This window comes from Hydra vulgaris, chromosome 01 (assembly GCF_038396675.1).
Source record: "Hydra vulgaris chromosome 01, alternate assembly HydraT2T_AEP".
NCBI classification, from domain to species: Eukaryota; Metazoa; Cnidaria; class Hydrozoa; order Anthoathecata; family Hydridae; genus Hydra; species Hydra vulgaris.
In genome coordinates this window covers 48,383,774-48,397,500 of record NC_088920.1, presented here as the reverse complement: position 1 = coordinate 48,397,500, position 13,727 = coordinate 48,383,774, and the positions used below count along the sequence as shown (strand labels likewise).

Sequence of the window (13,727 nt, the reverse complement as noted above, 5' to 3'; positions counted from 1 at the left end):
AGTCTCATTAAGATGTTGTATGTTATTTTGTGCACATTATCATCACGATATGATATTGGTTCATCTTGGTTTAGAGACTTCTGCATCCAAATGGCTGAACAATATATGAACCAGTATCCATGGTACTACATGCCACATAGCCTGTGGCATGTAGTACCATTCTTATTCATGAGTGGCAGGTTGTGGATTAGATGGCATTGCCAATTGGCATGCTCAGTGAGGAGGCACAAGAAGCACGTAACAAGGACTTTAAGAAGTTGCAGGAGTCCTTTTCAAGAAAATGTTCTCGTTCTAAAACAAATAAAGACTTGTTAAGGAGACTGATGTGTTCATCTGATCCTATCATTAGTAATTTGAGGACACCAGCCATATTGCACAATAACATTTAAGGTAAATGTGTAGTTGTTGTGCAATATGGCTTCCCAGAGCAACCATTTGTGAAAATAAATGTTACCAATCAACTTATAATCATCACATTAGTTTATACAACAATAATGGTCCACTAACCAGCATTTTATAAAAATATTACTTTTGTCCAGTTAATTTGAATTCTGGCCCACTGTGTGATGGTTAGATAAAGGATATTTAAAAGAAGTTCAAAGTATTTTAATTTTTGAATTCTTTATTTATTTATTTTTACTTAAAAAGCTAGGCGGTATAATAATAATATAAAAATATAAATTTATATATTAAATATCAACCATATATGACTATCATCTTTATTTAAAAAATGTAATTTTTTTAATTGCAGAATTTTTTAAATAATTTTTTTTAATTTAAACAAATTTTAATGATAAAATTATTTTGTAGGATGCATGAAAATTTTAATTGAATGTAAAGTTTATGATTTTTCACTTGTGGGTTTGTTTTTTTTTGCAAGAAAATTGTATTTATATCATTACAGAATAATTAGAATTAAAAAGTACTAAAAAATCACAAATTGATTTTAAAATACATTTTATTTACTTGAGATCATTTTTTTTTCTTTCTCAATTCTACATATATCAAGCCTTCCCAGGAAATGCGTGGGATTTTTTGTCTTGTATGACCATGCGTGAGTATTTTATTTTTGACAACTTGGTCATGGCTATTTGCTAGTTTTATTTTATTAATCATTGTGGAAAAAACTAAGTTTCAAAAACAAAAAAAGCACAACTAACTAAATAGGAAATTAAAATAATTTAAAATAGAAAAAAATAAAAATAAATTAATAATTTAAATAGTTTGTGTACTGTTTTTATTTTTGTTTCTTTAGAGTGGTTGTTATTTTCAACGAAAAATTGGATTTTTACTTTGGCAAAGGAATAAAAACAGTCGTAAGTCAACATTAAAAGTAATGATTTTCCTATATTTTGTTATTATTTTTTTTAAAAGGAGAGCAAAAATATAAATTGCAATATGTTTGTGTAAAATATATTTGTATAATTTTAATGTAACATGCATATATTGTTCCTATATGAAAATGTCTCTGTAATGCATACATATAGTTTTTGTATTATTTAGCTATATTTATTAAATTGCTTGTATAAGCACGTTTAGCTTATTTGGATCAGGCATTTACTTCATTAACCAAGTGTCCCAAGTTCAAGACCCACCTCCTTTTCAAATTTTTTTACACACACACAGCGCTAAATGTTAAAAAGAAACATGTCTCCACTAAAAGATTGAGGATAAAAAACGTACAGGATAGGAAAGGTAATATGAAACAATTAAGGCTGTTTGAAAAATGAATAGACAGCATGGCCTAATTGAAGTTTAAAAACTATGTATATATGTGTGTCCACCTTACTTAGAAAATACACTGAAAGGCCTAAATAATATAAGAAATCTGAATGAGATGAGATGTCTATTATTCAAGAACATATAACAAAAAGATTTTTCATATACAAATAAAAAAAAATTAAAGGTTACAAAACAAACATATGACCAACGGTATTTGAAAGAAAAACAAAAAAAATCAGACAGTTGTAGGTATTGAACCACGGACATCCTGTGCAAGAAGTTAATAAATGTGTATACTTAGGAAAAAAATATAATAATATAATACAAACAGTTATACATAAAAGTATACTCATGCATTATATAGACATTTTCTTATAAGGACAACATGTACTTGTTACATTAAAATTATACAAATATATTTACAAGCAGATGTTAATTTATATTTTTGTCTCTTTAAAAAAAAAAAATTTAGGAAAATTATTCTTTTTAGTGTCAACTTAAAACTGTTTTTTTTGTTTTGACTTATTGAATTTCGTTGCTGAAAATAACAACCACTCTAACAAAACAAAAATAAAAACAGTGCACTAGTTATATAAAATAATAATTTTTTATTTAAGTTTATTTTAATTTCCTATTTTGATAGTTTTGCTTTCTTTGTTATTTCAGCAACACTTAGTGTAAAACTTGCAAGCCGTCATGACAAAGTTGTCTAAAATAAAATACTCATTCTTGGACATACGAGACAAGAAACCGCACACATTTCCTGGGAAGGCTTGTATATTATTTATAACCTTTCCATCTGCGATATGCTAACTTAACTTACCTAATGGCATTTACAGTTACAGATGTTTACTGACTTTCAGTTACATAATGTTATATAATTGGAATTTTCACATTTGCGTATAACATATTTGTTTTTTGTATCTTTTACATATGCGCTTATTTAGAGTTTGAAAAGTGTTGATTAATTGCAATAGGTTTAAAAAGTTAAGAAAATGGTATGTTTTTCATTAAGTCTCATATCTTTGATAGCTCAGTTGTTAAGTGCGCTATCCTCAGTGTCAACATTTTAACAGTTTCATGGGTTCAAATCCACCCCCTGTCAGTAAACTTAATAATTTTTTTGTAATCTCGCTGCTTTTTTTAATACAAAATGTAACAGTGTAAACAAAAAAACCCTTATAATTGTGAAATTCTTTTTTAAATTTCACCTTTGTATGTAATGTTATACAAATCAAATTTTTAAATGACATGTTGTTATTTTATATTGTTATTACATAAATTTCTTATTCTTTCTTATAAAAAAAAGTAATGAGAGACCATTTCTTGCCATTAACCTGAGTTAAATGGCTCCGTGTCAAAATCATTGAGTGGACATTAAAGCTATTTAGCTTGTTATTATTAGTTAGGTAGCATAACTTATTAAATGATGAAAACAGTAACACTGTCATTGTTAATTTATAAAGATTAACAAAGAGCTTTAAAACAGATTTGTTTTAAAAGTTTTATACAGTATAATATTGGTATAAATTTTATTATAATTTCACATTCATAAAACTAAGGTTCAAATTTGAAACTGAAGAGTAACAACCCACATGTTGATTACGCGTTATTATATGCATATGTTAATCATAATGAAGTCAATTAATGATAATAAAACACAATTTTTTTTTTTATATATATCATGCTTTTAAAATAAGTTGGTCTGTACTTTACAATAAGTTATTGTTGCAGAAAATCATGTTGACTTAAAATAGATTTATTTCCAATTTTATTTACACTGCTCTCATAGTTTTGAATTGAGTAATTAAAGTTTAAACTTTAAAAGTTGGCAAATGAAATCATTAAATTATTGCATCATATAAATTAACGTTGAAAAAGATTTTAATTAATAGTAAATGTTAATAATGATGTTTTATTGTCAGTAAACATCAAGGTATTTATAATGAAAAAATGATTTATTGCTGTGTGTCCCTTTATGGTGTGTATTGAGTGTCCCTTTATGTTGTGCATGGAGTGTGTCTATTTTGTTGCTTTAGATATGCTTTATTGAGATGACAATGTCCATAAAATAACAACCACCATTGGATTTCAAAATTTTTGATTCCAACAATCAGGTTGCTCCAACACAGAAATTACTATTATTATATATTATTTAAATGTTTTATATTTAAGTTTCTGTATGTATCAATGCAAGCTTTTTTTAGGCAGACTTTTTTGTAAGCTAAATTATGTTCTATGTAACATGTAACTATGTTTTTATTTGTTTTTATAAATAGTTCAAACTAATTTAAATTTAGGCTCGAGAAACATTTTGTCAAGCAGTTCTCCAAATGAAGAAATCACATTCAAATGTTGCAAAGCTCTCTGTTTTTGTAGGAACTTGGAATATGGGTAATCTATATACATTTTATTTTTAAAGTAAGGTTTTACTTTTATATTTATCAATAACTTCACTTTTGTTTTAAATCTTAAAAAGATAACTTTACTTTTGTTGTAAACCTTAATCTTAACTTGACATAAATTAGCCTGAGTTATTCGATCTTAACATAAGAATTCTTTTATTAAAGTGTGTTTGTAGTCTGAAACAAATGTTTGTAGTCTTTAAAGTAATTTTTTATCTAATAAGTCTTACCTCTTGTAACATTCACCAGCATTAATTGTTCTTTGTGAAACTAATTTAAATGTTTCATTTTTGGATCTCAGTATTGATGGCTGTTATCCTCTGATTCACAGACTCCTATAATCACATACTTAGATGCAACATATTCTTATTTATTAGTTCATCTAATTACCATGAAATCAGGTTTGAAATCTTTAAAAGTTTATTTATCTGCTTGTGTTGGAACCATTTCACTCAATTATCTTTTTCTTTGTTCTTTAGCTGGTTTTTTTCTTTCTGATTTTCTAGGCTGCGTTCTTTTTGATGGTATTGCTGACCATCTTGACAAAAGACTGCCAATATTGTTATTTTTATTAGCTTTAATGCTTGTCTCTGATACCATTAGATGGCTTATTTTTAATAATACTGACTTTACAAACACTAAACCTCAAAACTTAATCACATACCCAGATATTCAACTTTTTAACTTGTTTGCTAGGCAACCTATATCAATTACCTTTGCTTCCTGATTTGTCTTCCTGAAGGCAGTTCTGACTATGCAATGATCTTACTAAAACGTTTTTATCAGATTTACCATATGTTGCACTTCTTAGTTTAAAGCCTAATAGAATTATTTTATTCTTTTTGTTGATTTTTTAACGCTAAGTCTAACTTGCTGGTTATCAAATTATGATTCATTAAATAAGTTTTGTAATATATATATATATATATATATATATATATATATATATATATATATATATATATATATATATATATATATATATATATATATATATATATATATATAATACAAATAGTGATGCATATACTATCAAGAAAGCTATAAAATTATATATATGTAGAGAATAAAACTATATGATTTTCACAACTTTAAGTTTCATGCTATTAAAATCATTAGATAAAATACAAATATAATTTTTTTTGTTCAAATATTTCGAAAAACTATTGCTTTTGTATCTAATCTTTAGGTTTGTGGTTTTTTAATAGAAATTTATTTGTGTGATGAAATTTGGAAATCAACTCTTTTGCATTTTTATAAAGTAAAATGATTAGTTTTTTTTATTCAGGGTGACCAGAAAAAAACGGAGACAAACATTTTTAATCATGTTTTATTAAACCAAAAAAAATTAAGTAAAACAACGATGAATAACAACAACATGGACCTTCGCAATAATATACTCAGCCGGTTTCAAAGTGGTCTCCTCCAGCGGCGATATATAAGCCCAAATGTGTCTCTAAATTTTCAGCGATGGGCTGCAGGTCTTTTGGCAACAATTGATCCCATTCCCGCTGCAGCGATTGCTTCAATGACTCCAAACTTATGTGGGGTGTAGCACAGGCCCTGGCCTCCAAAATTAACCACACGCTGTAATACATCAGGTTGAGATTCGGCAAGTAGGGCAGCCATTATGAAGACGTGATGAATTTCAGAAAATGGGCCGACACCAGTACTGAGTCGTTTTCGCCTTATGAGTAGGGGCAGAATCCTGTTGGAACATCCAATTCACATAGCCGAAGTGCTGTTGGGCCCATGGAAGTACCACAGTCTCAAGAATGTTGCGTCAGTAGACTTGGTTGATTTTGACTCTTTGATCCATGAAAATGAGGGGGGTCTAACTGGTAGCGCAGATTCTGCCCCAGACCATGAAGGACTGCGTGGCAGTGTTCGACAATGGCCGATGTGCCGGGAGCCTCAGCGGATCAGCTCCTGTCGTTTTGGTGGTTGTGCGGCTGCTTGACGATAAACAGCTTCTTGTCCGTGAACAGGATGGGCTCCCATCGCTGAGCAGCGGCCCGACGCTTGAGTTGGTGACATCTCTGGAGCCGCACACGTTTGCTTTTATCAGTGAGCAATTGGACTTTTTGGAGCTTGTGAGGCATGAGGTTATGCTCCATTTTTGCCATTTGTCGCACCGATTCACGTTTCATTCCGGTTTCACAGGCGATTTTCCGCATGGAGACCCTCGAATTTTGCTTGACTCGCTTCCTGATGATCTGGCGGTTGGCGGACGTATTGACGGTGAGTCTTCTACCACTTCCTGGGCGACAAACATCGTTTGCCCGAGCTCCTTGAAATGATTGACAGCCTTGGACACAGTTTACTTTTACACAGGCACATTAAGCAAGCGAACTATATCACATTGACGCATTCCTTTACGAAACAACTCCAAAATTGCACTACGTTTATTTGACATTCTAAAAATATAATATATTTTAGAGATATCAAACTAAGAACATATATATACTAAACATAAAAACATGGAGAATCCGAAAACCAATAAAATTAATTGGATACCGTAAAAAACTTTATTATCAGAACATATTAAATTTTGTCTCCGTTTTTTCTGGTGACCCTGTATAAACAAAGTAAATGTTTTTTTGTTGTAAGCAGGGGCTCTTTTTAGGATAGACCAAGTTAATTCAAGTGTTTCTTTGAGTTTTTCCCTAGTTTCCTGTTTGTATTTTGAGAGCTTGTTTGCGTTGGAAAGTTTTTTATATTTTTAAATGATTGCTTATGATTTGCATTTTTTTTTTTTTTTTTTATCTTTCTTTATTGAATAAAGTTATTTATTATTGAAAATAAAGAAAAATATAAATTTCATGTGTTAATGAAACATTATTTTTTGATGGGAAAAAATACCGCATAAACAAAAACTTGGCTTGACAAATGTTATCCGGACTTTGGTTTTTCGAAAACAATCATTTGTTAATGGTTGGTTGATTTCAAATGTGGTTGTGTGAGCACAAATGTTGCTGAATGCAGCGGGCGCCCAAAAGAGGTTGTTACTGGCAAAAACATCAAAAAAAAACATTCACAAAACAACATTACGTTGTTAGAGCGTTTGAAAAAAAAATTGCTAAAATATGGCCTCATTTGAAGAAAAAAAAGTGCTGTTTTACCAAGACAATGCACCATGCTACAAGTTGATGAAAATGATGGCAAAATTGCAAGAATTGATCTACAAATTGCTACCCCATCCATCGTATTCTCTAGATTTATCCCCAAGCGACTATTTCCTGTTTGCAGATCTCAAGAGAGTGCTCTATGGGAAGAATCTTAAGACAGATGAAGAAGTGATTGTTGAAACAGAAGCCTCTTTTGAGGCTAAAGGGAAATTGTTCTATGAAAATGGTATCGAAACGTTGGAAGATTACTATAATTAATGTATCAACCTGGAAGGCAACTATGTTAAATAATAAAATTGAATTTTGCCAAGAAAATGTTTTTTTCTTACTAAGTCTCAAACCTGTCAGCCAAACTGTTAGGAATATGAAAGGATTTCATATGGTTGGCATATCTAATTTTAAATGGTGCGTTGTTTATACCAATATAGAATTCATTGATAAGAAGCATGAGCAGGATTATTGGAACTTACATTAGCTTGATTTACCATATTAGTTTGATAAAGGTTAGGTATTATAATAGGACAATTGTGTGCATTTTAAATAGATTTCATATTAGGCATACAGCTGTAACTTATTTTTATTGTGTTTCTATTAAAAAGTTTATGGAGTTATATATATATATATATATATATATATATATATATATATATATATATATATATATATATATATATATATATATATATATATATATATATATAATATATATATATAAATTTAATAACTGACAATTTTAAACAATGGTTGTCTCTATAAAATAAACTTTATATAAATCTTTATATAAGTTAAAACACTCAAAAAGAAAAAAGGTTTTGTTGAGAAGAAAAAAAAGACAAACTTTTTTGAATGTTGTTTGAATTAAATAACTTTGGTTCTTAATAATGATTATTAATGAATATTGTACATATTTTTTTATATTTATATAAGTATTTTTTATTATAAATATCTTAAAATAAAAGAATTATATAAACTTTTTAAAGTAAGGCTTAAATTATTTTTTCTTTTGTTTACTTGACTGTGAAGAATTGTTAAGAATCTTTTTTTTAACTTTTAAATGTACGTGTTTATAAAACAATCTTTAGATGTAAGTTGTTACTTTATTTAAAAGGGTTTCGCATATCACGGGCCTTGTTAAAAAGTGTTACTCTATTTGGATTTTACATACGAAATGGCAATTTCACATACGCATAGGGCAATTTACGTTACACAAAAACATTTTTCAATTAGTTTACTTAAACAGTCTTTTAGAACTGTTTATGCAGAAAACATTAAACTGTAATTAATTGCTGTAAACAAAATTAATGAAATATTTTATTTATTAGATAAAAAAAAAAAAAGATAAATCAACTTTTTTTTATTTTCTGTTTTTTAAAAAGTTTTTAATTTTAATTTATTTTATTAAATTTAAATTAAATCTATTATTAGTTATTAATAAATATAAATTTATTTTATGAAATTCAATTAAACTCTTTTAAAAATTTTAAAACGCTTTGTTTTATAAATTTTTTTACTGCTAAAATTTACAAACTATGTTTAAAAAAGTAAAAAAATATTTTAATAAATTTAATTGTATTACATATAACTTTTTTTTTACAATTCAGTTTTTAAATAGCTTTTTAACAAAAGTTTTATCCTTATTATTGATTAAACATCAATTAGAAATGATTAACTTGTTTATGAGTAGTATGCAAAGACTTTGTTAAAACCAAAATGTTAAAAAAAAATAGTTGATAGTTTTTTATTTATTTTTTGACCGTTAAAGTGATCACTAAGTGCCGAGACAAGTTGTGTTCATATAAAAAATCTTTGAAAAATAAGTTTCATGTAAATCAAACTTTCCAGAACAAATTATTTATTGAGGTATTTGTGAAAAACTTTATAGTTTTTAATGCCTTTTTTCTCGAAGGTAAGTTCCAGCTTATAGATTTTTGTTTTTTAAATACTGGTCTGATTAATGTGCTTTTGTAATTATTAAATATAAATATGTCAATACAAAAAAGTTCTTTCAAATAACTGATATTGAGTTATAAATGTTATGTTTGGGTTTTCCCTTTGCAGTTAATTCTTATGCAGAAGTATGTCTTTATATATTTTAATAATAAATAGCAGATCAATAAGTAAACTCTTTAAAAGTTCAACTTATTTATTTTAATTAAAAAAAAAGCTACCTAATATTAGTGCCATAAATATAAAGGAGAACAAAAAAATACCACTTACCACATACAAAATTTATACCTCAATATTTATACAAAATATACTGTAAATAAGTGCACTCAAAGAGTAAGATAATCAGTTAAAAGAAAAAGTATGTATACATGAAACTAATTAGGTTATCTCTGATTTATACAACTCATAATACTGTCATAGTCATTACTAGCAAGAATATAGTTACGAGCACTTATTCTTTTAATCAATGGAACACTAATTTGACATATTATATTGTCAAATGGAACCCAACACTGAATTGATCGTGCATCGTTTGTCCATTTTAAATTTAATTTGTTTCTTTGCTTAAACTTCACATTAATGTCTTGGTTTTCATTACAAATATCAACCACAAGTACTATTCTTCATCGTAAAAGCATGCAATATATTTACCGGGTTGAAAATTTGAAGGATTTTTTTAAATCAAATTAACATCATTTAACACATGAGTATCATAGACAGTATCACTAGAGATTCTTCGTAAAAACAATTTCTCTCCGTCTGGTACAAAACAGTGATAGCTTCTTGTTTCCAGAACTGTGCGCATCCCTTCATATCGTTTCTGAAGGTTAAAAGTTGTTTCATGGTTATTGATATCATCACTTGAAAGATAAAATATGTTAACGCCTTTGATGTTTTTTTGAGCCCATGTAAACAGATCTTGTGGTGTGAGAATCTGATTTGTAATTGCTGCTTGTAGACTAGCTTTTGCTGCTTCTCTTTTTATAGTTCCTCCTATTCCATCACATGGACCTTTGCTATGTGACGTAGTAAAGAAGTGATGCTCAGCATTTATTTGGTGATTAAGTTTAATTGACATTTGTAGTTTTTATATTGTGAGGCAGTACCATCACTGAAGTATTTAACTTTATTCACTGTGGGTATTTTGATTTTGACCATAGGGTGCAACTTTGTGAGAAAGCAATGGACTGCTGATTGGTCATGACAAAGATGGTCAGAAATTAAACAATAGCATTCACATTTAAGGTGATCTTTTTCATCTTTGTAATAAACAGCAAATGGGTGTAAGGTAGCTTGATCGGCTTGCCAGTAAAACCCTTGTATAGCATCTTGTACAAGAAAACTATAGATTTCTGCAGAATCCATCAGAATAATGCAGGTATATTGGTCTAATGTTTGTTTTGCCTCTGATAAGTAGGAAGACTGTGCTTCTTTGATAAAGTGGTGGTGACAAAGGTCATACAAAGTTTCAATTAAAGTTTCAATAAATTCACTAATGCTTGTTTGGACTGTAATAAGTGCAGTTCGGTCAGTTGACACCCATTGTTTATATGTGATCTGATCATCAAAATCAAAATCATTCTTTTCAAACACATTTTCTAAGTAAGTCTTCAAATTTATTTTACCAGGGCAGTTGGAACATAGATGAAACATGCAGTTTCGACTATCTATATTACAAACACATACTTTCATTAAATCTTTGTAATATATTAAATGGCTGTTAGGAAGAGCAGAGCACATCAACTTAGCATTTTGATGGTAAGAACATACACAAACTGAGTGGCTTCCACTACTATCAACAGTAAGGCACCACTTTGGCCTTAGTTCACAGAACTTGCTGAATCCGACTTTATGTTCAGGGTATAACTTCTTAAATTCGTGATGAAGTTCTTTTAAACAAACTAATATTAAGCCTTTTTGTTTATTAACTTTAACATTATTTATACGCACAGAAAGAAAGTCCTGGACATTGTCTAGTGTATTCGTCAGATTCATATATTGCGATGACTCTCTGCTTAACAATATCCTCCAAAGAATGTCTTTTTTTAGCCTCAGGTTTAGCAAGTATTCCCTTTTCATTTTTCAGCTTTCTGGCTTTCTTAACAAGCTGGTCTGAAACTGAAAATGCATTGCAAGTTTTTTTAATTGACCAACTATCAGGAGTTAATGTTAGTAACTGAACTTTTTCTTCATTCAAACTGATTTTTAATTTTTCCTTTATTGCATCTAAAAGTTTGTCTAAATCTTTACAGTTAATGCACTTTTGCTTTTTTTTAGATATTATTCCTTTTGGGTTTATATCCAATGCTGATGCTACTAGGTTTGTCATACTTGTTTCCAGTTTTTTAACTTTTTGCTTTCCATATTCTAATTTGTCACGTTTACTTACATTTTTTAGAGGAGATATTTCCAGTAAAGAAACACTCTTATTTAAAACTGTCTTATTTAGGTCTGAAGAACTAAACCTCTCATCATCAACATCTTTGTCTTCATCTTCTTGACTAAATTTTCCTGTAACTTGTTCAAGTTTGAATTCATTCAAACAGTTAGTGCAAAGTTGTTGACCAGGTTTGATCTTAAGTTGACTTGCTGTTAAAATATCGACTTTAAAAAATCCCTTAATAATTTTTTTCTTGTGGGCTTTCTGACCTTCAATATGGATTTTACTTACTTTCTGACCATCAATATGGATTTCGATCTTCTCGTTCTACAGCTGATTTGTTAACAGTAATAACTGACAGGTTTTATCATGCATTAGATAAAGGTGGAGAGGTTAAGGCCATCGCTCTCGACATTTCAAAAGCTTTTGATAAAGTTTGGCATGCTGGTCTTCTCCATAAGCTTTCTTCTTATGGTGTATCCGGCAACATCTTTAAGATCATCGAATCCTTCCTTTCCAATCGTAGCATAAAATTTGTCCTCGATGGTCAACACTGTTCTTCTTATTCTGTAACTTCAGGGGTTCCTCAAGGTTCTATCCTTGGCCCTATACTCTTTTTAATTTACATTAACGATCTTCCAGATATTTTCTGATATATCTAAGGTGGCATTGTTTGCTGATGACACTACCATTTATTCTTGTCGTGATAAAAAACCAACTCCCTCTGATTGCTTGGAGGGGGCATTTGAGCTTGAAAAGGATCTTACTTCTGCTACAGCATGGGGCTCACAGTGGCTGGTGAACTTTAATTCAGATAAAACTCAATTTTTTTTTAGCCAATCATTATCGCAATAATTTAGATCTTCCTATATTTATGAACGGCGATGTACTCGATGAGTCACCTACTCTTCATCTTCTAGGATTAACTCTTACTTCCAATCTTTCTTGGAAACCATATATCAAATCAGTTGCAAAATTAGCATCTGCTAAGATTGCATCTTTTTATCGAGCTCGTCACTTTCTTACTTCGGATTCTATTCTCTATCTCTATAAATCTCAAATCCAGCCTTGTATGGAATATTGTTGCCATATCTGGGGCGGATCCTCTAATGATGCCTTTTCTCTTTTAGACAAGGTGCAAAAACGCGTTGTAAACATAGTTGGACCTGCTCTTGCAGCCAACCTCCAACCATTATCACATCGTCATAATGTTGCTTCTCTTTCTCTTTTCTACAAATACTATTGGCACTGCTCTAAAGAGCTAGCATCTCTTGTGCCATCTACTAAAATTCATTCTCGTGTTACTCGTCATTCAATTAAGTGTCATCCTTTTTCTGTGACTGTTCCTACGTGCTCCAAAAACGCTTATTCGTCTAGTTTTTTTCCTCGAACATCAGCTCTTTGGAATTCGCTTCCATCATCTTGCTTTCCTGACTCATATAATTTGCAATTTTTTAAGTCGTCTGTCAATCGTTATCTTGCTCTACAATCTTCATCTTTTCTCTTTCAGTAACTTCCAACTTTAATTAGTGGCTGCTTGCAGCCTTGTTGGAAGCGAAGATGTTTGAAACAAAAAAAAACAAAAAAAACAAAAAAAAACGAATCACAGCACTCTTTTTGAAGCGCTTCATATTTAGAAATATAGGCTTTTTCATGGTGAAAACATGTCCTCATTTAGTTCAAAAGTGTGTCCAATTCTTTGAATTAAAACTTCTACATCTGTGTTCACAATATCTTATAGTTTTATTCTTCCAATTATTCTATAATAATACGTTTTGTCGCAATCTTCATTTAAAGCTTTTCCCACACAACATTTCTCTGTCATTTTTTACTATTTTTTTATTTTCATTACTAATCTAAAAAGTTTAAAAAAGACAAACATATCAAATCTCAAAGAAACTAACAAATATCAGACACTGATTATGATTCTGATTATGTCATTATTATTAGTACAAATTAAGAGATTATGTCATTAAAAAGAAAACTGAATATACTCATTCACAGATAAATAAAAAATATACTACTGTCATCCCTGTGACTAATTATTAGACTATGACCTAAGGCTAGCTCATAGTCTAATAACATTCTCCTTTTGAAACTATAAAAAGAGAAGCAGCAAAAGCTAGTCTACAAGCAGCAATTACA

At 29.5% G+C, this 13,727-nt stretch overlaps 1 protein-coding gene across 2 annotated transcripts in view; it reads left to right on the top strand.

The window, feature by feature from the left end:
* LOC136075396 (phosphatidylinositol 3,4,5-trisphosphate 5-phosphatase 2A-like) overlaps positions 1-13,727 on the top strand; it is a 94,041-nt gene that overhangs the window by 35,847 nt on the left and 44,467 nt on the right. For both annotated transcript variants that reach the window (XM_065788431.1, XM_065788430.1), the window contains exon 14: positions 4,023-4,116. In XM_065788431.1, coding sequence (XP_065644503.1) covers positions 4,023-4,116 — 94 coding nt within the window. The remainder of the gene's footprint in view (positions 1-4,022; positions 4,117-13,727) is intronic.